Source organism: Cygnus atratus, chromosome Z (genome assembly GCF_013377495.2).
Source record: "Cygnus atratus isolate AKBS03 ecotype Queensland, Australia chromosome Z, CAtr_DNAZoo_HiC_assembly, whole genome shotgun sequence".
NCBI classification, from domain to species: Eukaryota; Metazoa; Chordata; class Aves; order Anseriformes; family Anatidae; genus Cygnus; species Cygnus atratus.
The window spans coordinates 50,891,290-50,917,745 of record NC_066396.1 but is presented as its reverse complement, the minus strand read 5'-3'; the positions used below and the strand labels follow the sequence as shown (position 1 = coordinate 50,917,745).

Below are 26,456 nucleotides of genomic sequence, written 5' to 3'. Positions count from 1 at the left end.
CGCATAATTGCATTAATTACATTTCGACTACTGCGACGCCAGGGAGGCGTTGGGAGGAACCGGGGGGGCCAACAAAGGGCGGCGGGGCCGGGCCCCTCAGGAGGGGGGGAGGGGGGCGGGGAGGTGTCTGACAGTTGCAGCCGGCGGCGGGTTTTGAATCGCGCCTGGCGCGGCGGGAGCGCGGCCCGCCTCGGCGCGCCATTGGCCGCGGGCCGGTCACGTGGGCGGCGGCGGCGGAGGGTCGGGGGCGCGGGCCGGCGGGGCTGGGCGGGCGCCGGCCATTTTGCATCGCGGCGCCGAGCCCGCCGCTGCTGCCCGGGTGTCTCCGCAGCCTGCCGCTGCTATGTCGTCCGCCACGCCGCTGGGCCCGCGCTCGCGGGGCAGCGCGTCCGCCACGCCGCTGAGCCCAACGCGCATCTCCCGTCTGCAGGAGAAGGAGGAGCTGCGGCAGCTGAACGACCGGCTGGCCGTGTACATCGACAAGGTGCGCAGCCTGGAGACGGAGAACAGCGCCCTGCAGCTGCAGGTCACCGAGCGGGAGGAGGTGCGCGGCCGCGAGGTCACCGGCCTCAAGGCGCTCTACGAGGCCGAGCTGGCCGACGCCCGGCAGGCGCTGGACGACACGGCGCGGGAGCGGGCCAAGCTGCAGATCGAGCTCGGCAAGGTCCGCGCCGAGAACGACCAGCTGCTGGGCAGGTGAGGGGGGGTCCCTTCCCTTCCCTTCCCTTCCCTTCCCTTCCCTTCCCTTCCCTTCCCTTCCCTTCCCTTCCCTTCCCCTCCCGGGGGAGGCGGAGGAGGGCTCCCCCCGGCGCCGGGCCCGTCCGGGCAGGGAATGAATGAGCGGGCGGCAGGAGGAGGCAGCGCCGCCCCGATCCGCCCCGGCGGGAAGCGGCGGCCCGGCCCCGAGGCGGGGCGAGGCATCGTAGCTACACATCCCCCCCCTCCCCCTCCCCCCCCTTCCGTCCAAAAACCATCTAATTCCACCCCGCTGCCACGGGCAGGGGCGCCTCCCACCGCACCAGGTTGCCCACAGCCCCGTGCACCCTGCTTGTTTTTATGTGACTCGAGGCTCATTTCTGCGCCTGCTGTAGTTCTCCGTTAACAAAAGAAAATTTGCTGCTTGGGCGTTTTTCCCGCCATTTGGGTTAGCAAAGTGCACCTGATGTCACTCTTGCTATGCCATACCTTATCTATGGATTAATCTTGAAAGAAGAACAAAGAGCCGTGCTTTTAATCCTGCTCTGTTCTCATATAATCTGTTAATTTTTATTTTCAGTTAAATACAGTCTTGGTTCTGATTTTGATAATGAAAAAGATACTGCGTGTGTACAGTACTGCCTTGATGTTTTCATGTGTCTGCAGATATCTCTTACATTGTCTGAGCTCCTAATGTGGCTTGCTTTGCATGCTTTATTGTGTGCTGCTAACCAGCAAGTCCTTGTGGTTGCTCTTTGTCAACCCATGAAAGACTTCTATTACAAACAATATTGACAGTGGAAAGGAAAGCAAAGTGCAGCTGTGGATGGGCATCAAAATGACTTGAAAGACTAGCCAGAAATTTCCGTCTCTTTGTGACTTGATGGGGAAAGATATATTCTTCTCAGAAGCTGACAGATGAATAGGTGGAGGCTTAGGATGAAGACATAATCTATAGGAAAAGTCATTACTGCTTCTTCCCTTTCCGTGGCTGTAGTTGAGACGTTTTAATAATGTGAGCGTGAAGGTTCTTCATGTTCTCATTTGCATTTTCCTGTGCACTGATAACCAATGCAAAAAGATGACTAAAAATTGTTCTTGTGCTGCTGCTGTGGCCTCTTACGAAGATGAGTGTAATATTCCTTGATATGAATACCTGTCTGAGATTGTCTTGTTGCACCACAAAGCACAATGAGATTTTAGTTCCGGGCTAGAACTACTCGATAGCTTAGTGAGATGAACACTCGCTGCTGCATAAAACTGCCAGATTCTGTGTAAATGTGCTTGTGGTTATTTGTACTTTGGCAGACCTTATTATGGCATGTAGTTTCTTAGGTCATCTTTGGGTATTTTTAAGATGCATACCTTGGAGATACTTAGGCTGATCTGTAACTCTGTTTCCAAAGTTTTCCAAAGAAAAGGTGAATTTTTTTCTTCCCATATGGAAAATTCCTGTATTTGGAGAATACTCCCTGACGGTTTCTTTAATACATTTAAACAGCTGTAATAAAAACTGGCAAAAACACGCTTAAAATACTTTGCACAAATTTGCATGGGTGTACTTTAGGACTACAGATTTCCATCTGCAAAGTGTAGTGAGAATTCACATTCTCTTAACACAAATTTCTTTGTTCTTTCAGAAAGCTAAGTGGAAGCGTGGTGTACATGCTGGCTGTGGCTTAAATACTGGGTAGATCAACTGTACTAGTTCTTGCAGAGTATCTAGGCCTTCTTTGCAAAATACTCATCCTGGTCATTGGAGTGGGATTCATCTCACCTGCTTTTGGTCGTGTAAGGTCGTAGATGGACACAAATGAGCTCACTGTGTGGTGTGTTGCTGTGGAAGGGAACAGTACCCTATCTTCCTACCACCTTCCTATGATTCTGTCCTTTGTCTTGGTTATTCAGTTATTAATTTAGGTCAGTAACAATGCAGAAAGTTGCTCACTTCTGATATAGAAAAGTACCAGGGCTGGCATATAGGGTGTTACTGAGGGCGAGGGAGAGGGGCAGGCTGTGTGGGACTGAGTCTGCTGCCAAGCTGCATACCATTGTCTTGGCTTGGGTGTCCTGGTAGCCACATCCTGAGAGTCAGACTAGTGGTGGCTGGTTATTTGGTTTCCTTTAAAATCACTGGAGATAAATGGTAGAATGAATTCTTCTATTGAGTCATCTTGGGACTGTGGAAAGAGCACAGATGACTGGCTATTTAGTTGGCTGACTTTGGGCAAAATGATTTCATGGCCATCATGCTCTGTTTGAATATTTCTGTAGGTGGTTATTGTTTCTCCAGATACATGCACAGCTCTGCTTTCTTTAGTTAGTACAAAATTCTTCTGCTGCACTTTTTTATTATTCCAATCCTCTTTCAGTCCCTTGGCTTCCTGCCTAATGAGTGCATCGAACTGGATCTTCTGGTCACTTCCAAAGTTCTGCAGCACTTCTACATTTCAAGGCTCATTCACTTATTTATTTCCTGTTAGTTGACTTCAGTCTCAGATATATGGTGTGATTTCATGAACTTAAGTACCAGAACTCTGTTCTGTTCTCATTTTTAATCCCTCAAGAAAAGCTGCATTTTTTCTAAAGTTAATGCTGCTATATATGCTGGACTCTTCGCATGCTCTGCTTGCAGAGTTCCTGCCATGCAGTGGGTACTGCTGTAACTAAATGAATATGAAGGCTTCTCTTAACAGTTGAAATATTGAAGAAACAGGAAAAAAAATGAGGTGAAGAAAATAAACTTGCTATGTTCTGAGGAAACAACAGGGAGGATAAGTTGTTTTCTGAAAGCAAAAACAGACGTAACAAGAAGAAGGGAAATACGCTGAAATAAATCTCCCATCTCAAGACCGTATTGTGGAAAAATCCACGTATCCTTGAGCTTAGATGTACAAAACTCCGGGATAGTTCTCATGAGGTGGAAAAAAGGGAAATCTGTTCCTCACTTGTGAAAGAATTGGGAGAAGTTACTGATTTAACAGTATTTCCACTTTTTTCCTGATTAGGCAAGACTTCACTGTATGCTTTTCTGTTGGTGATAGCTGTTGTAGAGAAATTCCTGCATTTCCTTCCTTCCTTTAAGTAGTATGCTCAACTGTGATTACTACATCTCTGGATTCAAGGGCTGTAGGAAATGTGATCTGTAGTTCAGCAACCGAAGTTCATTGCTAATGAAAACCACAGTTTTGGGAACTGCGGGATCCTTGTTCTTGCTTCTGTAGCCACCCACTTTTTTGTTTCACCCCTGTTGAAACAGGTATTAGCGTGGCTACACAGTAAGCTGAATTGGGAAACTCAGAAATTAGCACCAAGCTTTAAGCTGTTAATTTCAGTCAGAACAACCCTCCCACCACAGGACAGCCTTGGCTGGGATTTTGGATTACTGCAGATTTGGGGTGGGTGGAAAGACGTGAGCAGACAATGCAGGCAAAGTAGGGAAAGAAGTGTGATGTGAAATATCTAAGGATCACTGAAGTGGCAGACAGAAATGTGGGGCTCCATCATTCCAGCACCCTTCTGACTGGATGAAGTTTCTGCTTTTGAGTGGAAGCGTGTCAGGCTTTCATAGCTTGCAACAGCTGCAAACCAGGGAGAACTGCAGAGCAAAATTGGTGGAAGAAAGTCCTCATGTAACTTGAGCAATTAACCTGACAGCAATTCACGCTGTGAAGTTTGATACAGCTGTGTCACCTGGTAATGTTTAAATATGTGAGGACAGTTCAGTTGTGGGGCTCAGTGTTGCTGTATCAAAGATACTGGTAAAGGGTACAATGGATTGTCAATTGTTCTAGAGTGCAAAAATCTAGTGAAGTAGTTGTGGCAAGGAATTAGTTTTAAGCATTTTTAATATTAAAGAGGTTATCTCTATCTCTTTTGAGTTGTGTCTTCAGTCTGCCCTCTTCATCCTTATTCAGAAGTGAATATCTAAGATGGGATCAGGCAGTAATAGCCTAATAAATACCAGTAATAACTATGTATCATCCTAACTATTACTGTCATAATTGCTGTGCCAGCAGGCAGCACTGCGCAGCTGGTACCCCGAGCAACTGCTCAGAAGAGCACTGTTGTTAACACAGGCAAAGTTGTAACAGCTGTTCGAGGGTTTCCCGTGGTGCGCATGTGGTATGCTGCAACGAGCTAGAGGTACAGTTTGTGCAGCTGATTTAACACTTTTCAATTTTTGTTATGGTGGGTGGCATTGGGAAGTTAGGTAAAGATGGGTGGCTTGGGAGCTGCCGGGCTTTAATCGGAACTCTGTCACAGTTCTGATCTGTCCCGTAGAGACAGCATCCCAGAGAGGTAAGGAGGGGAGTAATTAATGTGTTGCACAATAACTTAAAGTCAAATGTAAGAATGTTTCTTGAATGATCCAAGAGTGTGCCTTCCCTGCAGGGTAGGATGTAACGACATCCTGTGACTTGCTGTGGGGTAGGACCTGAGAGCTAAAGGTTTGTTCTCAGATACCCGGACATGTAATGATAAGTCAGAGCAGTAGATCTGGAAAGTAAGCTCTAGTGATAAATTTCAGCCATGTACAGAAATTGCGATCTGCTGCTGTCTAAGACAGTGAAATTATGACAGAACATTATTTCATCAAATTCCTGCTGTATCTTGCTACCCTGGTTTAGAGTTTAGACAACTATAAACAGTTTGTTCTTCAGCTCATTTGAAAAGTTTCAGTACTTTTTTTTTTTATTTTTTACTTTCTAGAGGGTTTTATTAAACAAACTCTTGTCTAAGCATGTTCTGCAGAAATTTTATGGGTACTACTGTCATTTAAAAAACAGGTTACTTGTAGTGTGGGGGTTTTATTGAAAATTCAAGGTGCAATTGCATCTTAGAGCTGTAATCTAATCAGCATTTTGAAGTACTTTGAATTGTTTACTCATGTTTTAAGATGTACTTGGACAGGATTATGATTGAGATATATATAAATCTGGCAAAGGGTTCTGCACAACTGTGGGATCTCAGTTTAATTTTGCTGCAGATAGTGAGTTCTGTGTTTTAAATCAGAGGAGATTATTTTCCTTGTCACCTTAATCAGTTTTCAAAAGTTAGTGCACCTGTGAGAGCCTGTACCTTCTAACAGAAGACCTATTGTTGATTTCTTCCTGCCTTTCTACCCCTCAATTATTGAAAAAAGAAAAAATACATGGGGATTTAATATTAATCACATGTTCTTTTTTATAAACATGAAGTGCTGTAGAAAAAAGACCAGATACTCTGCTCATTTGGATTGTTTAATCATGGGTAAAATGGCTTCATACCACTCTCGTGGATTCACAGAATCACAAAATTGTAGGAGTTGGAAGGGACCTCGAGAGATCATCGGGTCCAACCCCCTGCCAAAGCAGGTTCCTTAGAGCAGGCTGCCCAGGTAGGCATCCAGACAGGCCTTGAATATCTCCAGAGAAAGAGACTCCACAACCTCCCTGGGCAGCCTGTTCCAGTGCTTCGTCACCATCACTGTGTTCTTTCTCATGTTGGTGCGGAACTTCCTGTGCTCTGTCTTGTGGCCATTGCCCTTTGTCCTGTCCCCACAAACAACTAAAAAGAGGTTGGCCAAATCCCTCTGTCTCCCACACCTCAGGTATTTATAAACATTGATAAGATTCCCTCTCAGTCTTCTTTTCTCCAGGCTGAACAGACCCAGGTCTGTTCAGTGAACTGGTGATCAGTTGTTGAATCCTAACTTATCTTATGATTGGGCAAATACAGAAAGAAACTCATCCGATTTTATGAAACCATGTGTGCATACGATTCTACACTTCTTTTTCAGATCCTGTAAAAATAATGAATTTTGAGCAGTGGCTTGATGCATGCAGTACTTGCGTAAAGGCTCTGCCAAGACTGGTGGTTAGAGTAGTTGGATTCTCGTGGTCAGCTGAGCTCTTCAAGAAGAGACATGGTTGAGCAGTAAGTGACTGGGGATATGCATTCAGCAATAGTCTTAAACACTCACCATTTCCAGTCGAATAAACTGGATAAAATGAGAAAGCTGAAACCAAGTTACATATATTAGCTTACAGAAGTGGCAAGCATGTCCTATCACTCTTATTGTCAAGTTGATACGTTTACAAAATCATTAATGTTTTCAGACAGACGTTTTTGTAAATTGTATCCTTGCAAAACACAGCTTTATTGTTTCTTCTCCTTTAGGGGAGAAGGAAAAACAAACAACAACAACAAAAAAAAACATGGAAAACGAATGCTTCGTATTTTATTTACCTAGCCGTCAATGACTAGATTTGTTCTTTATTTTTTCATGTTTTTCCACAGTTGGTGGAAAATGAACACAATGTGCAATACCATCTAATTTTATAGAGAAGTAAGCATGGTCTGTGTTATCATTAGTTACAACACTTGTATAGTTGTTTCTTGAATTAGCTGAAAACTAAATTTTTTTGAGGTTACTGCTGGTAGTGCTTGCTTTTGTGATCTAGCTGTCTAAATAGAGGCAGAAATGAGTTGAGGGTTGCTGGGAGACTGGAAGGCATCTTCCCTAGTGTGCTTGGTGTCTTGCACTTGGTCAACTTCAAAGGAACTTTAAATCGCACCCAAGCTCAGCTTAAGATCTAGCTGCTGACTGAAAGGAGCAGTCATTAAGTGTGTGGTTTTATCTGACCCTAGGGGTCTATTCATCTTACTAAACCGGTATAAAATTATTTTTATCTGTTTGCAGGATGGCTTTTCTGCTAGCTTAGTAGGAAATTCAAGGAGATTGCAAGAAGTTCTAGGGTGTTCCGTGAACTTCAGAGATGAGGAAAGAGGAAGGGTGATTGCAAGAGCATGAAAAGGAAGCCTTCCTCTTTCACTGAGCTATTCAGTGTCTTGGCCATTTCACTGGTTTGCAAACCGAGTGGTCTAGTTAACTCACCAGAGCGGTGATAGCACCATGGCATTTGTATTTCTGAGAGCTTTGAATTAGTCTTAAATGAGATGCCACAGGTAACCAGATACAGCTTAACCACAGTACCTTAGAGTTGTATGAGCTCATTTATTTTGTTTTACAAGCTATTTTGTGGGAACGGTTGGCAAATCAAACCATCTAGAACTCTGTGCATTGACTAGGCTGCTTCTGGTGTGAGAAACTATCTTGTGGAAAGGTATTGTGGGCAGATGTACCCCAGCGTCAGAGTTGCTTGCACTCTTGAGAGTGGCACTGTGGCGTGCTTGCTACTGTCAGCTTGCTTGGGGAAAACAGATTGAGTTGTCTTGCAACTCTGTTAATGAGAGCAGTGCTGGCAGTATCAGTTGAGAGGCATGCTGCAGAGTCTCTGTGAGTTGAGTGATACAGGTTACATTTTTGAAGTGCAAGTTCTCCCTGAAGTACAGAGGAAATAAAGGGGAACTGGCTTGTTTTAGGTCAGATCTTCGTTCTGCATTATTTTGACATAAATCACACAATTCCTTGGATAAAAAGATCCAAGTGCTACAAAGAGAGAAAAGCAGGTTTCTTCTTTGAAGAAGAGGCAAGCCAACAATTAATTCTTTACTTTTGTTTCTTTCAAGAGCAGAAGTACTTGAAGGAGCACAGTTCTGAACGCTGCAACAAGGTGTTTGGTTTTCTTTTTGTTTTCCGTTTTTGTTTGGTTTGTTTTAAAATGCAGCTTCAGCATATCAACAGTTAGCTTTTTTTCCCCTACAGAAAGCTGAAGCTCTTCCTGTTAAAATTACTGAGTGTAAGGGTGAAGTATGTATTGTATATATTTGATGTTTGTTTCCATAATTCAGAGGTTTTTCTGATCTTGTTGCCCTTCTTTCCCATATTTCTTTAGGGCTGGGATAACACTTCTGACTTGCTGAGATTTCATCTGGCTTTCAGCAAATGAAGTGTTGAGCTTCAGTTTCTGTTTTCTTCTTGAGAATGTGTTCAGATGAGTTGTCTCATAGTTAGACAGCTCATAACACTAATAACTAATAACTAAATTTTAATTCTTTTTTTCTTTCTTAATATGACTTCAGTCATATTAAATTATAGGATAGCTTCACAGCCAGTCTTGTTACAAACAAGCAAGGGGTGTGCTTGATGTAACTGGCAGTACTTAACTTAGTAGTACAGCTAGTGTATTAGGTTTTAATAATTGTTGTTGCTAGTCCACATTACATACCTTTCTCTGTCTCAGTTGCAAGAATTCTGTTCTCAGCTGCCTACCAGTTTGTAAGTGATAGAGGTATTTGCACTGGGGGAGAATAAAAACTTTTTTTTTAAGTTACTTTATTTAAGGAGTATAGAGAATCTTCCCATTTTGAAGTCCAGAATAATTCAGAGAGGGCCACACTACAGCTCTCAAAGCAGTCTATTCGTATAGAACTTCTAGTCTCAGGATCCAGCTTGACAGGCTTGACTTCAGCATGAAGCATTATGAGATAGGCTGAGTGAGAGTTTCTGCATTTTTTGGATAAATGTTATCCATCAGTGATAAAACAATGAGGACCTGGTGTGGGCCCTCATCCATCCCAATAGATGATGGAGAGATTTTTACTGTAGGTGTACACCATAGTAAGACATCTTTCCCTGTTTTTCCTCCTCTGCCACACAGTATCCTTGAATGCTGAAGTTCTTAGCAGGCCTGGGGAGAGAGGAATGACAGGGTGGCGTTACTCCAATGAGTAATGGAGTTGCAAGTAAGAGCCCACATGGCCAAAACCTAAATTCTGTGCTCTGGTCTGACCTATGGACCTAACTGTTAAGAACTGGTGGGTCTAAGAAGTGATGGGTAAAGTACCGTTGAGGAACTAGGTAGCATTGTTGTACTGGATGGTGCTGAGCAGCAGAAGTGACAAATGCTTGAAAATATGTTGGAGTTTAGAATAGCCTGTGTGTCTCGGCTTTTGCTGTGTATGACCTCAGTGAGTATTGTGTTACCCAACAGAGATGGGATTAGCTAGTACTAAGTCTGTTACATAAAGCCTGCCATCTTGTGGCTGTAATGCCTAAATCATCCCCAAATTACTTCCATTTGTAAAGATTTTTTTGCAAGCCTTTGTGCACACTTTTCTCTTGAGCATGACATTAATTGCATGTACTTATATGTTATTTTGGAAAAGCTTCTTTTTAAATTTAGAAGTCTCTCATTTTTAAAATTGTAGGTTGATTTATTTGACTGGTCTCATTTTGATGAGAAGCTCTGCTTTTGTTTCTTGTATGTTCTGTACCTTGATTTGAAAAGTAGTAGATGTATTAATGCTTTAACCCTTTGAATCTAGTTCTTAAGAATCTTTACCTATTTTTAGTCTCCTCAGTGTAGTGTTGTGAATGCTAATTTTTTTTTCAGAGAAGTGTGAAAACTGGACAGGAACCTGCTAGCTGTTGTCCTAATCTATCCATTCCTGTAAAATGTTCATCGTTTGATTATAAGCATTTATATATGCTTATATATATTCCTTCAGTAGAAAAATCTGGATATCCCAGAGAGAAAAGAATAAACATTTTAGAATTATTTTACTACTTATTTGGTTGCTTTATTTGCATACATCCTTCTACAGAGTAGAAGAGTAGAATGTCTCTTCCATGAGACACTGTTTGACCACTTGCATTGACCTGAAAACTAATTTGAATGGTAATTTGGAAACCCTGAGTGTTTTGTCTTAAAGAAAAAGACATCTGTACCTCATCACCAGTGCAGTTTCACTGATGGCATGGACTATCATATAGACAGGACATGGGTATCTTTCCTCTGTCTGTGGACTTTACCATTATGTGTTGCAAAACAGCTCACTATGCTGCAACTTCTACTTACAGCTTTTTCATAGTGAACATTGATTTTAATTGAGAAATTGGTCTCTTGCTTGGAGGAGGGCTGTTTGCAGCCCAGACAGTGGATTTCCACAAATTCCTACATGGATAAAAGACGACAAAGATTATTTGTTTCCACCATATGGAAAGGGCCTCTTGATGTGGGAACTTATTTCTGGTAGGAACTTATTAAAACTGGTGTGGACAGGGCATTTTTTCAGAGGCTTGCTAAAGAGAAAGTGGAAAAACTTTTAATAGACACAGTTTCTTCCCCTTTCCATATATGTCTTACTTTTAGGATCCCTTGACACACTGTGTTTCCCCTATAATAACGTCTCTACAGCTCTAGCAAAGTATTCAGCTGTTGCTATGTAGAATCACAGAATCATTAAGGTTGGAAAAGACCTCCAAGATCATCGGGTCCAACTGGCTCCCTACCACCAATATCGCCTACTGAACCACGTCCCTAAGTACCACATCCAGCCTTTCCTTAAACACCCCCAGGGACAGGATGACAAAACAGATCTGATGAGTTTATTTAAACTGAAGTAATTTAAGCCAAGACAGTGTTTGTCTTAAGTGTCTGAAGTTTGATATTCAGATTAGACCTTGTTTTATTAGTCACCAGCCTACTTTAGGGCATTTCTATGTTTTCTTACATCTTTCTCTCCTTTATTCCAGCTATGCAAAAAAGGAGTCTGATTTTAATGGAGCCCAAGTCAAACTTCGAGAGTTTGAAGCAGCACTCAATTCTAAGGAAGCTGCACTAGCCACAGCTCTTGGTGATAAGAAAAGTTTGGAAGGAGAACTTGACGATTTAAGAGACCAAATTGTACAGGTGAGCAGGCATATTTAACTATTAAGCTTCTGTCAGTAGATGAGGTGATTTGTTTATAATACATCTATAGTATAAACAGCATGTCATTGTGGTAAAATGCAACTCTGTAGACAAAATATGAATACAAATCTGTCATATGGTCAAAACTAGAAGAAAGTTATATATCAGAATTGGAGCCGGGTGGAATTAGGTGTCTGTGTCCAGTATGGTTTGGTTTATGAACAGCATGAATGGTGAAATAGTGCTTTTAAAACTGCAGACTATGTGAAATAGCAAGGAATAACACTTATATTGACAAACAGATCAAGAGCTCAAAATAGACTTGACAAACTGGAGAACAGGTTGTGGGGAGAGACTGACTTCACAAACATAGGCAATGAATAACTAGTTCAGTACCAGTTTTCCAAAGGAATCTGGAAGTTGCAGTAGACAACAAACTGCATAGACAGCATGGTTGTAGTCTTGATCTTCAAGACTACTGCAGTCAGTCATCTGTGTAAGTCAAAAGCAGACCAAAAACTGTCAGTTTTAAATTGCAGCAAGATTCCATATAAAGGTTAAGAATAGTTGTTCAATAGGAAAGTTGCTGAGGCAGTGAGAGAGTGCTGGAGAAAAGACACTGTAGTTGTTTCTCATAATGGGGAAAGACACGTGTACCAAGAACATAGAGTTGATTTTCCATGGAAGCAGAAGTATCAGTATGGTTTATACTTCAGCGTGCCTCCTACCTTTGAGTTTGTGATTCTCTGTGCACTCCATTTGGTTCTGCCTGTGGCTGTCTAGGTCCTGGACATCTGATAAAACAAAGAAAAAATTTGTGTGCTAGTTTGGTTGACCCTTTGAAGCATCTGATTTGCAATTTTAAGCAACACTACCTTATAGGAATGAGTTTAGCAGACATTTGAAAACAGGAAACTGGTATTTGCCAAGCAGAAGAAAATGAAGGTTTGTAAGGACATTTGATAACTAGCATTAAAATGCAATTTATCAATGTGCAATATCTAGAATTCACTTATGCAAGCGATCACAAAGGGAGGAAAAATGCGTGAGTGCTTTCAAATACTGGATTTGATTGTCATGTTGAACCCTAAAATGTAGTTAATTAACTGTACATGTAGGTAGGTGAGGTTATTGTGTTATTTGAGTTTTGCTCTGTATTTGTTGTGCTAAAGATTTTTTCTTTCTTAAAGCTTGAAGCTTCTTTAGCTGCTGCCAAGAAACAGCTTGCAGATGAAACTTTACTGAAGGTGGATCTGGAAAATCGTTGTCAAAGTCTCATTGAGGATTTGGAATTCCGTAAAAATATGTATGAGGAGGTAAATTACCTTAGTGTGAAGTATTTGTATTTATAACAGAAAGAAGAAACTTGGGGGGTAATTCTGGAGTAGTAGAATGATTTGGGTTGTGATGGACCCCATCTGTTTTAAACTCCCACTCAGAGCAGGATTTATTTATATTCTAGCTGGAAGATTTCCATCTTTTTAGTATAGAAAAATGTGAACTCAGAGCTATTATAAATGGTAAAATAGCTTCATGTGTTATGTTGTTTTGTGTTTAAATTCTGCCAACGGTATTGCAATGTGCAATCTCTTCATAGTGTAAGTAGATTAATCATTTCTCACGTTGTGCTTCTGTGAGAAGTAAAGTGGTGACTGATACTCAAACACATGCTATGAACTTTTTTTTAATTTCAGAACTTTCTGATAGGATACTTTTGAAGAGTATAAACAGTTGCTGGGTATGTCTTTTAGAACTCTTCTTGCCACACTTCCTTCCACTTGTTAGTGCTTCAAGGTTTTCAGGAGAAAATAACCTAACCCTACTGTATTTCATTCCACGTACGCATTTTCTGCTAGTTCTGTTTTCGGCTTAGTTAGTGTTTAGAATCCTCTTTTTTTTTTTCAGCCACCAAGATCAAGCATACAAATAAATGGAGAAAATGTTGATAGTGAAAGTGACTGTTTAATTTCATAGCACTTTGATTTTGAGCAAGCATGAAAGATAGATAAGAATTGGGGGTTATTTCTAAAATGTAATCATATTGAGGTATATTTGTTGAAAATGTAGGCAGCTCTCAGAAGGAAATGTGACTTCACATGCCGATGGTATCCTAAGTGTTTTCAATTGCAAAATAAGGTGCTTTGCTGGTCAGACAGGAAAGTGGCCCCGTGAGAAACCTGCAGTAGAAACGGTGTTAAACTACTCTAATGAAGACCCACAAGACTAGCTAAAAAAATGTATTGCTAGTTACTAAGTAGATAGTCTTCTATAGTTTGTTTTGCTTCACTTATTGAATGGCTATTTTATTTTTCTGGTTGTAGGAAATCAATGAGACAAGACGGAAACATGAAACTCGCTTAGTTGAGGTTGACTCTGGTCGCCAAATTGAATATGAACATAAACTGACCCAAGCACTTCAGGAAATAAGAGAGCAGCATGATGCACAAGTGAAGCTGTACAAAGAAGAGCTTGAACAGACTTACCGTGCCAAAGTGAGTGACATTATTTTTGCTTTGGTAAATGGAAGTATCCTAACATTATTACTTGCATTTCAAAGGGTTTAATTCTGCAGCTTGGTTTAAAATCACAGTGTTTTTGAAGGTAAATTTTCAGGTCTTATTTTAGAAGCAGATTTAAAACTCAAGCAGCACAAGAATGTAAGTGTAGAAAGCACAGTGTGACTGAACTGTGTGGAAGAAGATTTGTACTGGGATTGCTACAAATTCAAGGAAGTTAATGTGTTCATTATAACTATATTGTTACAATCTTGATCAGTAAGGTGTCCTGTGTTTTGTTTAGAGCTTATTTCATAAAACAGCTTTCTGAGAAGACAGCATCCTGAGTCCTCAGACCCTATATTAAAATTGTGTGAAAACTTTACCACACCCAATGGTTTCTACTTCTATAGACAAGTGAAAGCATATTCAAACTGAAATCAGTTATACTTCATAATTTCCTTCCTCTAAATGATTCAGCATTTCTGTAAGGAGGGATCCTGATGTCTCAACTGAACCCGGTTTCTGTGGCTGCGTGTTGCAGTTAGTGTTTTTAAAAACAAGGTGGGGTGACAGTATGCTGTTGCGTATCCTCAGGGCTTCAATCTGACTTGAAAAAACTAGAGAAAGAAGGTAATTTAAAATAAGATCTAGCAAAAAATCTTTTCCTATTTGCTAATATGAAAAACCTTTCATAATTGAGTGTTTTTTGTTCCTTTTTCTCAGGTGTACTGCTTCTGTGCTTTCAGATTTATCTTAATTAGAAAGAAATCATACCATTTGATCTATAAGTTCAATGCTGAGTCTGTGGTGCTGCTCAAGTAGATGAGGTGGTGATCAGCAGGATGTTGTAGCTAGGTTAAATACATAAAAATATTTGAGTGTGAAGTAGTGATTAAAACGAAGAAGCAGTGGCGCAGGCACTGAAATCTGAAGGCACGTTCCCAATGTGCTTAACTTGGCTGATAATTAGCATCAGTTTGCTAGTTTTTTGTAGAGAACTAGCAATTTTAGTTTAGCTTCTATTTAAGCATACTTAAGAAAGTATTTAAATAAATACTGACCAGCATGAAAACTGAACTTAGCAGTCCGACTTTCAAAGTTTCCATTGGAGATGTTACTAATGGGTATTTTATTAATGGGTATTTATTTATCCTAGTATAAATGTTCAGAGGATTCTGATTTCAGATTGAACAATATGAAATGGTAATTGAATTGCCATGTTTAACCCTTAAAGAGAGATGTTTTATTGTGTTAGAGCTGCAGAGAGGAACTTTGCAGCTTAGTGTAGCGCGTGTTTTTGTTTGGTGAATAATTTTTCTTTTAAACGTCTTAACTTGATCTACTGCAGCTTGACAATGCTAAACTGTCCTCTGAGATGAGCAATTGTACAGCCAACTCAGTCAGAGAAGAGCTTGATGAAAGTCGCATACGAATTGAAATGCTCTCTTCCCTCCTCAACAGTCTTCAGAAAGAGGTAACAAGCTATTTGTGACTCCAGTCCTGCTAATTAGTTCTTGATTTTTAATATAAAAAAAACTTCTTTCCCTTAACTTGTAATTATGTTCAACTTCACGACTTGGATTTGTCTTTAAGGATACAAACACTACCAATTTTCCTATTATGTAGGCAAGTTTGTCTCTGGAAAAGATCAGGTGATGTAATCAGTGTGTGTGAAGTTGCACAAGAAGTGGATTGAGACTTCTGTCTATTTAGCTCTTACTCCTGCCTTTACATACCATTGTGTTTCTTCTGGTGGCTCAGTCAATGTGTTTCTGAGGGGATTTTTTCCTTCTTCCTTAGTTAAATATCAATGTTCTGTTGCTTACATTAAGTGGCAGCTAGGTTCAGAGAACTTGCTTCTGAATTTGCAGGGTTATTTGCTGTGAATTTCAAAACTATCAAAATCGCCCTCTGCAAGTTTGACTATACCTGTCCACCTAAAAAAGATTTTGCTGCTCTGCTTTTTCTAGTGCCAGTGGTGTTAACAAGTACAAGTTTCTTTTCAGTTTGCTAGCACTGATTTCAGCTAGCTTTGTTCTCTTGGAAGAAAACTCTTATCACTGATTGTATTTTGGATTACTAGCATTGAACACTGCAGCTGTTTCCACTAGGGTCTTCTATGTGACACTGGACTCCTTTTCATAAACTCAATATCGAGTCTTAAGATTGGTAACTAATTGTGTTGGTCCACTGCATCAGCCTCGTAGGCTGCCTGTTTTCATTGTCTCTGGACTATGATGACTTCCTGAGCAGCATGCATGCATAGCAGACTTGGCTACTTAACACCAGGCAAGGTGATTCTGGGGCATTAGAATTAAAAAGAGGGTTTTTAGGAGAAAAAAGAGGGTTTATAATCTTTGGAAAAGAGGACGGGCCACTCACGAGGACTATAAGGCTGTTGCGAGGCTGTGCAGGGACAAAATTAGAAGGGCCGAAGCTCATCTGGAGCTCAATCTGGCTACTGCTGGTAAAGATAGCAAAAAATGTTTTTACAAATACATCAACACCAAAAGGAGGACTAAGGAGAATCTCCATCCTTTACTGGATGCGGGGGGAAACTTAGTTACAAGGGATGAGGAAAAAGCTGAGGTGCTTAATGCCTTCTTTGCCTCAGTCTTTAGCGGCAAAACCAGTTGTTCTCTGGATACCCAGTACCATGAGCTGGTGGAAGGGGATGGGGAGCAGGATGTGGCCCTCACTATCCACGAGGAAATGGTTGGCGACCTGCTACAGCACTTGGGTGTACGCAAGTCGATGGGGCCGGATGGGATCCACCCGAGGGTACTGAGCGAACTGGCAGAGGAGCTGGCCAAGCCACTTTCCATCATTTATCGGCAGTCCTGGCTATCAGGGGAGGTCCCAGTCAACTGGCAGCTAGCAAATGTGACGCCCATCTACAAGAAGGGTCGGAGGGTAGACCCGGGGAACTTAAATCTTAAAGATGTCATTATTGAGTTATTCTTTGGTAAGCATTCTGTTCTGTGTGTACAATATTAAATTTTATTTGCTTGATATAATTTTTTTTCAAGTATGTAACATTCTCTCTTCTTGTGGACCAATTACCACTAACTTCAGCAAGTAGGCAGACGAGTTTTCTCATTCACTCATTCTCATAGAACAAACCCTATTGCTTTAGAGAAACTTTCTCGTAGAATTTGGAAATGGCAGCAGTAGGCTGAAGCAAGGAAGAGACATCTGAAAGAACGCTTACTTATCACAGGATCTGAAGTTAACTGAGCTGCATTTTCATTCTGTGTTGTCCTGCCCAGCATGTCTTAAGCAGTCTGACTCTTTAGATCAGTTTTTCTCAACTGAGTAAATTCAGCTGTGGTAACATTTTCAGATTTCAGAGAAATTAAGTAGGTAGCTCTCTTCCAGAGTAGGTTGCAAACTTCACTGGAACTTAAGGTGTTATATTTTTAGAAGAAAATGTGGAGAACAGGAGGAAGAATATGGGTGAGTCTGAATTCTGAAAGGGAGGGAAAATGCTTAACCTATTTTTTTTTTTGAGTTTGAGGTTACCTGAAAAGCAGAACGTTTGCAGATTTGAGCTTTCCTTTAGACCACTGATGTTTTGATGTTTTTTCACTGCTTTCTAGTCTAGAGTATGGCAAGATAGAGTACAAGAGCTTGAGGATACCTTGGTCAAGGAACGGGAAAACTGCCGCAAAATACTATCCGAGAGAGAGAGGGAAATGGCAGAGATAAGAAATCAGATGCAGCAGCAGTTGAATGACTACGAACAACTTCTGGATGTTAAACTGGCACTTGATATGGAAATCAATGCATACCGGAAACTGCTGGAAGGTGAAGAAGAGAGGTATGAAAGAACATGGCAACAGATGTTGGTGTCTCTATATGCTTCACTTGCCTAATTCTTTTAAAAGGCAGTTCTGGGAATGCATTCATGAAGTGTCTGATACACCCTTAAGTCTTTGTGAGAGCATCCTGCTTGAGTATCAGACCAACAGTTCTCCCAGGGAACAGAGATCATTCTACTATCAAGAGTCGTCCCTGAGGAAATAGGGAATTGTCATTTGTGGGTCTATTTGGCACCACTACTAATACTGTTTTTCAGGGGTAATTACAGGGTTATTTAATTGTGAGCCACGTGTGATATGGTGCTAGAATAGTTTTAATACAGTAATAGCTATTATGATTACTCAGCTTATCAAATAGATATGGTTTTCACATCTGATCCCAGGCTTCAGCAATATTGAGCAGTATTTTGCTTGGTACGCCACAGCTGTCGTTTGAAATTTTGATATTTCAGTGTTTTTGACTGACATACAACTCATCTGGGCTGATACCTCTCAAGTATGGGGATAAAATACAAAATACAAAGAGTTGTGCCATTGGCTTTTTGCATAAATTTCATACAAAAGCATAAGCCCCTGTAAGATTGTTTTTGTTTTTTGTGGTGGTGGTAGTTTCTTTTTTTTTCACTTGTTCCAGATACCCAGGAATGCGGTCACTAGCAAAGGCATAAAGATACTTTATAATGTTAACATAGTCCTTTAGTATTCCATGTTCCCAAAGCATTAATCACCCATTCAACAACATTTTATTTAATTGGGTAAAGTACCTCCAGCTTCAATTTTTGATGTAATGTTGTTTGTTTATAGTATTCCTGTACCTTTATCTATATAAATCTTTGGGAAGAGGAGGGAAAAAAAGTTATATAATTCAAGGTTTAAAAAAAAAGTAAAAACAAAGTGTGGTTTGTGTGTGTGTCTTGTGTCCTTTGATTTAGGCTCAAACTTTCTCCAAGTCTGTCTTCTCGAGTGACAGTTTCACGGGCTTCATCAAGCCGTAGTGTACGTACAACCAGAGGAAAGAGGAAGAGGATTGATGTGGAGGAATCTGAAGCCAGCAGTAGTGTCAGCATCTCCCACTCAGCTTCTGCCACTGGAAATGTCTCTATTGAGGAGATAGATGTTGATGGAAAATTCATCCGCTTGAAGAACACCTCTGAACAGGTTAGAAAATGCCCATGACATGACTTTACAGTAGGCTGACAACTAGCGGTGGAAGGCACCCTCCACAGTGGTCAGATCCCACGCTTCATGTTAATTCTGGAGCTAAATTGGGCTCAATAAAAGATGTCATGAAGAAATTAGTGTATCACAAAATGAACTTTCGTACAATATTCTGGGTTGATGATGGTTGGTTTTTATGATTTAATTTTCTTGGCAACTATTTTATCCCTAGGTATCCCGCCCACCTGAGTGATGTATTACTCGTCAGAGTTTACCTTGCCAAGTGTGATCTGGCTTCACAGTTAACATTGTCACTGACAGCCTAATGTCTGCTTGCACCATTTCCTATCTCAGAAGTCTCTTTTGAAGTTTGTCTCTGCTTTAAAAAGCCCCAGGAGAAATACATACTGATGGAAAATTAAGGTCTAAATGTAACTGTCAGTGTCCCTTCTATTTGCATATAGCTTCTTTAAATCATAGTTTTCCTTCCTCCTTGGTTGCATCCACAGTTTCTAGAAGTAGGAGCCCTCAATGCCTGTGCCAAAGCTTTCAGATTATTTTTCTCTGAATAGTTTGATGTTCGTATCAGTTGGAGAAGCAAGACTGTATCTATTTATCAAAGGGTATTTCATTTAAGGAAGTATTTTGTTACTCATGTTTTGATCCAAAGGATGTTAACTGTTACATTCAATAATTTGCTTCCTCCCAAGACACAGATAAATTCTACAAATCATCACAGGATAGGGCTGGACACTGGAGTACCGGAAAACCTTTGGTATCCCTTTGGACAGAGGGAGCTTCTTTCCATCCCTTAGTTTGGGAGAAGAAAATAATGAACATTGCTTCAGTAGCGTGCCAGAATTACGAGACCTGGTTTCTTGTAACTTCAGTTTCAGAAAAGGTCTAAGTAATTCTTGTTTTCTCATGTGCTGTCTGCACCTAAACTGTGTTCAGAATTGCTAACTGTTCCTTGTTTTCAGTGTTACATAGGCTTTGTCTAATGTAGTCAGATCCTTTAGCTTTACCAAAAGGGAGCTTATCTTGATGTTTTAAATGGCAAAGATTAATCTGGTTCCCAGCATCTAAGTTTTCCCTCTGATAAATGAAGGTACACTCCCCCAGGTGTCAATACATGAATTAATCTTAATTACCTGTCTGGGATAAGACTTACAGGCTGGGTGTGCCTATCCTTATTTACTCAATGGACAAAGCCTTAACATTTAGCTGTCTAGACCAAGACAGTTGTCTAGATGTCTTTAATTTGGCTGAATTTAGCTTGCTTCTAATGAATCAGGACCTGGTATTTTTTCCCTTTCTGAGTTTTCTAGTAATCCCCCAATGCCTGTGTGTAACACATGGATTTTCCTCCTATTGTGGGCCACATCTAACTACACATTCATTGCTCCATGAGTGGACCATTGGTTCAGTTATAAGTAGCGACAGCTGATTCATGGTTATTGTACTTTGGCAGCAGTATAGCAATAGTCTGTAGCACAGTGTTATAAGTTGTACTTGGAGATGCTCAGAAGTGTTGGACAGAGCAATGTATGTATCTAGATAGATAGAAAATATACCATACTCATTTAAAGAGGATTTTATATATTTTTATTGCAATGACCAACTGAATGTCAGCAGCCGTTAAGGTAAATAAGATTATTTTTAAATGATTAACTTTCCAGATTCCATCGTTTAATATTTGGAAGGTGTCTGTTGGTTGGGAGGGGGGAGAATTTAAGAAATCTATACCTGTTTTGAAATTGTCATCCCGCAGTGATGACCTATGTTTTCCTATTATTTTCCTATTAGATTGACCATATGCTTATCATGTAGTTGGTAGACAAAAAATAATTGAAAGGAAAAAATAATGGAGGTCTAACAAAATGAGTACATAGTGAGAGGTGTGCATATTTAGAAACGTCTTTTAAGAAGACCAAAAGGGATGATTTATTTTCCAGAAAATATTCTCGTCGTCTTTTCTTGTCTTAAAATTGTGCTTCCAAAAACATACTATGTATTTCTAAGATTTCTGTAGTATTTATTTAGACCAAGCTGTTAAAAAAAAAAAAAAGATGCTAACAATAAACATTAATTAAAAAAAGTAACATCAGAATTAAAATGCAGGATGTATTGAGCTTTCTCTTGAAATAAGAGGTAAGATCAATTTGACTAAAACTGTAGCTATTTACATGCTGAAGGTAAATCAGCAGTAAATGTTTTCACTGAAAATTCTATATATGCATTTGTGGTGTAATGACCACACGGACACCAGGGTTCTTTTAGTGTCAGTAACCACTACTACTTCGATGACATAACTTCAACTCTCTCTCTCTTATTGAGGGCATAACTTCATCTTCCTTATTGAGGACAGGCTCCCTTCTTATACCATTTGCCCCACAGCAGTACTTTTCCACTAACTCTTCATTGGTCCACAACTTTGCCCGGCAACAGCAGACACTCAGCAACTTCCATGCCTTAACGGCTGGAGAACAAGCAACCCAGGACGGCAAGCCGTCTCCTGAATCACCCTTCTTTGTTCCCTCTTTACATTCCTGATGGCCTCCAGCCATGGGGCTTGTCGACCCCCATGGCCACACTCCCACATCTCCCTCTTCTTTATTAACATAAAAAAGCGCGATTAACGCAAATTAAAACACAGAGGGAAAAACTACCAGGCATACTAATTCTATCTTTAACAAACTTTGTAACCACATCCCAGGGAGAGGCAGGCACTGAGTGCTGCTCAGCCAGGGGGGCTCTGGCTGCCCCTCCAGCTCCTGGAGTCCTTGTTTTTGGGTCTCGCATATGCTAGCGGGACCCTCCCATACGTTGTTTTTTGTCTGAGCTGTAGTCCAAACCGTGGAGGAGAGTGCTGTGATCATGTTAAGGCAGATGAGGAGATGGCCGGACGGACCCATCGTGCTGACACCCATCTAGGACTGGCTCCTGTTAAAACACAAGCACAACCTCAGCCCCAAGTTATTCAAGTACCCTTCCCAGTGATTGGTGCGTTAATTTTTTACCATGACTTGTGCCGTTTCTTTAACTGGGTTTCTACCAGATCTGTCTCCCAGATCTGTTCGTTGCCTTTTCTCCTGCATGGACAGATGCAAGGACCTTCCTCTGCCCATCAATTTAAAAATTTAAGAACATAGCATACTTTTAGCTATCTTTTCCTGGGGATCACACCCCTACTCCCCCTTTTTGTTTTAGAAGCACAGCTTTTAGGGTACCATATAGGTTCCCTAGGGTTCAATAATTGCTTGACCCATGGGGAGAATTAGGTATACCTGTCAGATGTTGAACACCCTACTGTTGAAAAAAAAAAAAAAGTGGGTTGTATGGGCCCCATATCCTGGGCCATTATCTGTTTTAATCATTTTTGGAACTCCTAATTTTGCAAAAGCTGACAGAAGATGTTTACACACATCCTTTGCCTTTTCTCTTGCAGGAGGAGATGCAAAAATACAATCAGAAAAGGTATCAGTTGAAACATAAACATAGGAAAGTTTTCCGAAGTCTAGCAAGTGTTTAACAAACAATCCTTTAAGTCTATTACTATTAATGTCCATGACTGGGGGAGCATAGTTGGAGATGGCAATCCCCATTGAAGTGCTCCCATATCTTCCGTGACTTAATTAATTTTTCTCAGATCATAGAACAGTCTCCATTTTCCACTCATTTTCTTGATTACAAACACCGGAGAGTCCAGGGCTAGTCGTGGGAACAATATGTCTTGCTTTAAGTTGTTAAGCAAGTCAGCCTTCGGGCCCTGTGTATCCTAGTCCTCCCGGATTGAAGGGAAACAGATCCGGCTCCTTTTCAGGGCCTATAGGGCCTGGATCAAAAGGAACGTCCAGGTCACCAGGGGGCGTAACAGCAAAGGCCTGCGATGGCAGTAGCGGCGGGGTGGCCGATGGCGCAGCAGGCAGATCAGTAAATGAGCCTGCAGCTCCCTTACTGTCTGGCAAACCACATGTTTCTGATTGTGGCCGCACATGGCTCCTTAAGGCCTCAGAAAGGCTCGCCAGGTGCCGAGCAATCCCACTGCAACCTTGTCGTTTTTAGTAGCAGAGTCCCACACCTTGACCTCAGTTTGGTCCCATGTTTCAGGATCATAAACTGTCTGATTTGTAATAAAGGGAATAAGCTGGAAGGTTGCCAGGACATTTTTTGTTTCTAAGGACGTATGATTCCCCATAGCACACAACTGCTTACCTTCAGCCAGTGAGGGGCAGTTGTGCACGCAGGTCTGCTTCTCTCAGATTGAGCGAGCTTCCAGCTTGGGTGCGCTTCTTTCCAGCAACTTTCAGTACGAGCTTCTTTGAGCGGTTGGCTCAAAACTCATCATTAAGAGTCCGATGTTATCACCAACCAGGAGGCTTGTCAACCCCCATGGCCACATTCCCATGTCTCCCTCTTCTTTATTAACATAAAAAAGTGCGATTAACACAAATTAAGAAAGCACGATTAACACAAATTAAAACACAGAGGGAAAAACTACCAGGCATACTAATTCTATCTTTAACAAACTTTAACCACATCCCAGGGAGAGGCAGGCACTGAGTGCTGCTCAGCCAGGGGGGCTCTGGCTGCCCCTCCAGCTCCTGGAGTCCTTGTTTTTGGGTCTCGCATATGCTAGCGGGACCCTCCCATACGTTGTTTTTTGTCTGAGCTGTAGTCCAAACTGTGGAGGAGAGTGCTGTGATCATGTTAAGGCAGATGAGGAGATGGCCGGACGGACCCATCGTGCTGACACCCATCTAGGACCGGCTCCTGTTAAAACACAAGCACAACCTTGGCCCTGAGTTATTAGAGAGTAGGGCCCTTCCCAGTGATTGGTGCTTTAATTTTTTACTATGACTTGTGCCACATGCATTGTGTCTTTATACGTAGAATACCCAACATGTGTAAGAGAATGACTGCTGATGAAAACATTTTTTTTTCTTTTTGTTAGGATCAACCTATGGGAGGTTGGGAGATGATCAGAAAAATAGGAGACACATCTGCTAGTTACAGATATACCTCAAGATATGTACTGAAGGCAGGACAAACTGTTACAGTAAGTTGTTGAGCTTCAGCTGTTCATCTGAAACAGGCTTTAGGCCAGTTTGTGTGTATCAGTATATATATCAGTGTGAAGGCTTTAGCTTTGCTCTTACCATACACATGTTCAGAAAACAATCACTTCCATTTATATTTGGCATTCATTGTATCAGTTGCTGGGAAAAATAACTCCTTGGTGAAGAGAACTGCATTTTTCAGAAATTTGCTTTTTTTATGGAATAATAATTCTGACGTATGAATACGTAATTTACGTATTCAAAAGTCTGTATTGAAAATATATTTTACAGTAAAAAAAAAATCTTTGGAAGTGGCTAGGCAGAGACTTGTATTTTTTTAACTGGAGGAGATTCATTGGTGTCACCTAAATGGAATTCATTAACTCAATAGCATGGAAATGTATTATGTGAGACTAGCAAGTAATGTTCATTTGTGACCTTTAACAGATTTGGGCTGCAAATGCTGGAGTAACTGCTAGCCCACCTACTGACCTCATCTGGAAGAACCAGAATTCTTGGGGCACTGGTGAAGACGTGAAAGTTGTACTGAAAAATTCTCAGGGAGAGGTAAAGTACCTCAGATATGTTTAAACTTCTTTGACTGTTTAGCCATCCCAGCATCTACCCCTATAAAGATGAAGGTAGAACCATTGTAAGAACTTTGCACTTTAGTGCACATGAGTGTCTAGTAAGATTTTCTGCTGCTGCTTTTCAACCCAGCATACTGTACCTGTCTTAAACTTAATTGCAGTATAGGAATGTGATGTTTGGAAGCTTGCAGGTTCTTTTATTTCCTCCCTGCCCTCTCCCTGTATGGAGTAGTAGAATGACTTGTTCAGGTGTTGCCCAGATGCCAAGAATTAGGCAGTGCCTTAAAATGTATTTTGAGGTAAAAGATTTTCGAGGTAAGCTTTTCTCCTTTTTTTTAGTTTGATTTTCATTAAAACTGTGTTCATGGGGAGTTGGTAAGATTAAAGTTTTAATTTTGGGTAGATAAGTCACTATGACATGTAGCAGTTGAAGTAAATTACAATATATTTTTTGTAACAAATTTTGGAAAAACTTGACACGTGTCTTGGTAGAAAGACTTTTTAATGTGTAAGAGATTTAAAATTGAAGTGCTGGGAATGCTGTTTATATGCTCTTTATGTACTGCTCTGCATAGACAAACTGTACAAGTAGCTTTCCAACCAGATGGCACTCCCATTTCTCAAAATACAAGTAGATTGGCATCAGATCTTTAGAGGAGTCAAGTCTTTAAAATGTAACTCTGTTGCAGGAGGTTGCTCAGAGAAGCACTGTCTTTAAAACAACTATACATGAGGGGGAAGAGGAGGATGAAGGTGAAGAAGAAGTAATTGTTGAGGAAGAAGACCTTTTCCACCAGCAGGTATGTGTTAACTGTTGTCCTACAGAGGTTATTTAGACAGTAAAAATCAGATACATAAGGAACGGATTTTTGCAGTTATGTCTGTGTGGTGGGTGTTCTTTTGTTAAATTTTTAAATTTAAATTTTGTTATTTTTTTAAAATTTTCTTATTATTAACTTAATGTAAAAGGTTGTATTACAGCTTTATGACATTCTGACTCTTGGCTAGACCATACCAGGCTAGTAATTTCATATATTAAAAATATGCAGTATATTATTTTGAGTTGCTAATCCTTTTACTAATGGATTTTTTTTTCAAACCTGACTTCTGTTCACAACAGGGAGGCCCAAGGGCATCTAACAGAAGCTGTGTGGTCATGTAAACTCCTCTGGCCAGTCAGGTTCCTCAAATAATGGTAATTCTTGTCTACAGAACAGAACCTTCTCAGAAGCACAACATATTTTTGTATTTCCTTTATGTGAATTTTTAATCTGAGAGTGATGGCCTTAATTTCCTTTGTAACTGAAAAGGAAGTTTTGTAAAAGAAACTATCTGTAACTTTCTTGCAGGATGTGAATTGTTGATTCTGAACAATGTACTGTTTGAAAAATGAAACTCCTACCCAGTTTTATATGCCAGGTTTTTTTGTAATAGAAACCTTGCTGGAAGGGTAATATACCACTGCTTATTGGGGATTGATCTTAGATTATACACCTCTAGCCATGTACTGTTGACCTCTTTATATTTAGGTGCTGTTGGGGAAGGGAAAGGCATTTTCAATACTATGAACTCTTTTTTTACTGAAGACTTGGACTTTTTCTACAGCACAATCAAGGTTAAGAAACTTTCTTATAGAAAAGAACAGCTTTTTTGTTGTTGTTGCTTGCTTTTTTTTTTTAAGAAGTTTTAAAGAAAGCATAGCCCAGATGATCATGTGAGTACTCAGCTGATGAAGGATGCAGTACAACTTTCTATTGGTACTCTTTGCTTAGATTTCTTATTCTGAAAGGGGATACATGTTACATGCATTAGTTGTGTTGTTAAGATAGTGTAACCAGCTTAAATTTGCTTTCGTGATTTTTTTAACAAAAGTATGTTTTAATATGGAATGCATTGCTTGTTTACAGTTTTTAGGAACAAAACCAAATCTTTTAGAGATGTAGTCTACGTTTGTATGGAAAACAATTGTAATTTTGTCATTGTGGAAAGTTTTTGTCCTTTTTGCATTCACTTGATGTCTGAAAGCTTTGAATAAAAAGTATCTCTCTATAGA

The 26,456-nt window shown here is 40.6% G+C and overlaps 1 protein-coding gene across 1 annotated transcript; it reads left to right on the top strand.

Annotated features, from left to right (window-relative positions):
- Positions 1-235: 235 nt before the first annotated feature.
- On the top strand, positions 236-26,456 carry LMNB1 (lamin B1). The gene is made up of 11 exons (XM_035569399.2): positions 236-696; positions 11,120-11,276; positions 12,467-12,592; positions 13,598-13,768; positions 15,123-15,248; positions 17,374-17,594; positions 18,528-18,753; positions 23,708-23,812; positions 24,261-24,380; positions 25,093-25,203; positions 25,524-26,456. The coding sequence occupies exons 1-11, from the start codon at positions 344-346 to the stop codon at positions 25,563-25,565; spliced, it is 1,758 nt and encodes a 585-aa protein (XP_035425292.1). The 5' UTR covers positions 236-343; the 3' UTR covers positions 25,566-26,456.

Bases quoted from the DNA above. Each gene is read 5' to 3' on its own strand.
- LMNB1 (XM_035569399.2), top strand. From the start codon at position 344: ATGTCGTCCGCCACGCCGCTGGGCCCGCGCTCGCGGGGCAGCGCGTCC. The intron at 13,769-15,122 runs GTGAGTGACATT...GATCTACTGCAG, and splicing joins AACAGACTTACCGTGCCAAA to CTTGACAATGCTAAACTGTC. The intron at 18,754-23,707 runs GTTAGAAAATGC...TCTTTTTGTTAG, and splicing joins TGAAGAACACCTCTGAACAG to GATCAACCTATGGGAGGTTG.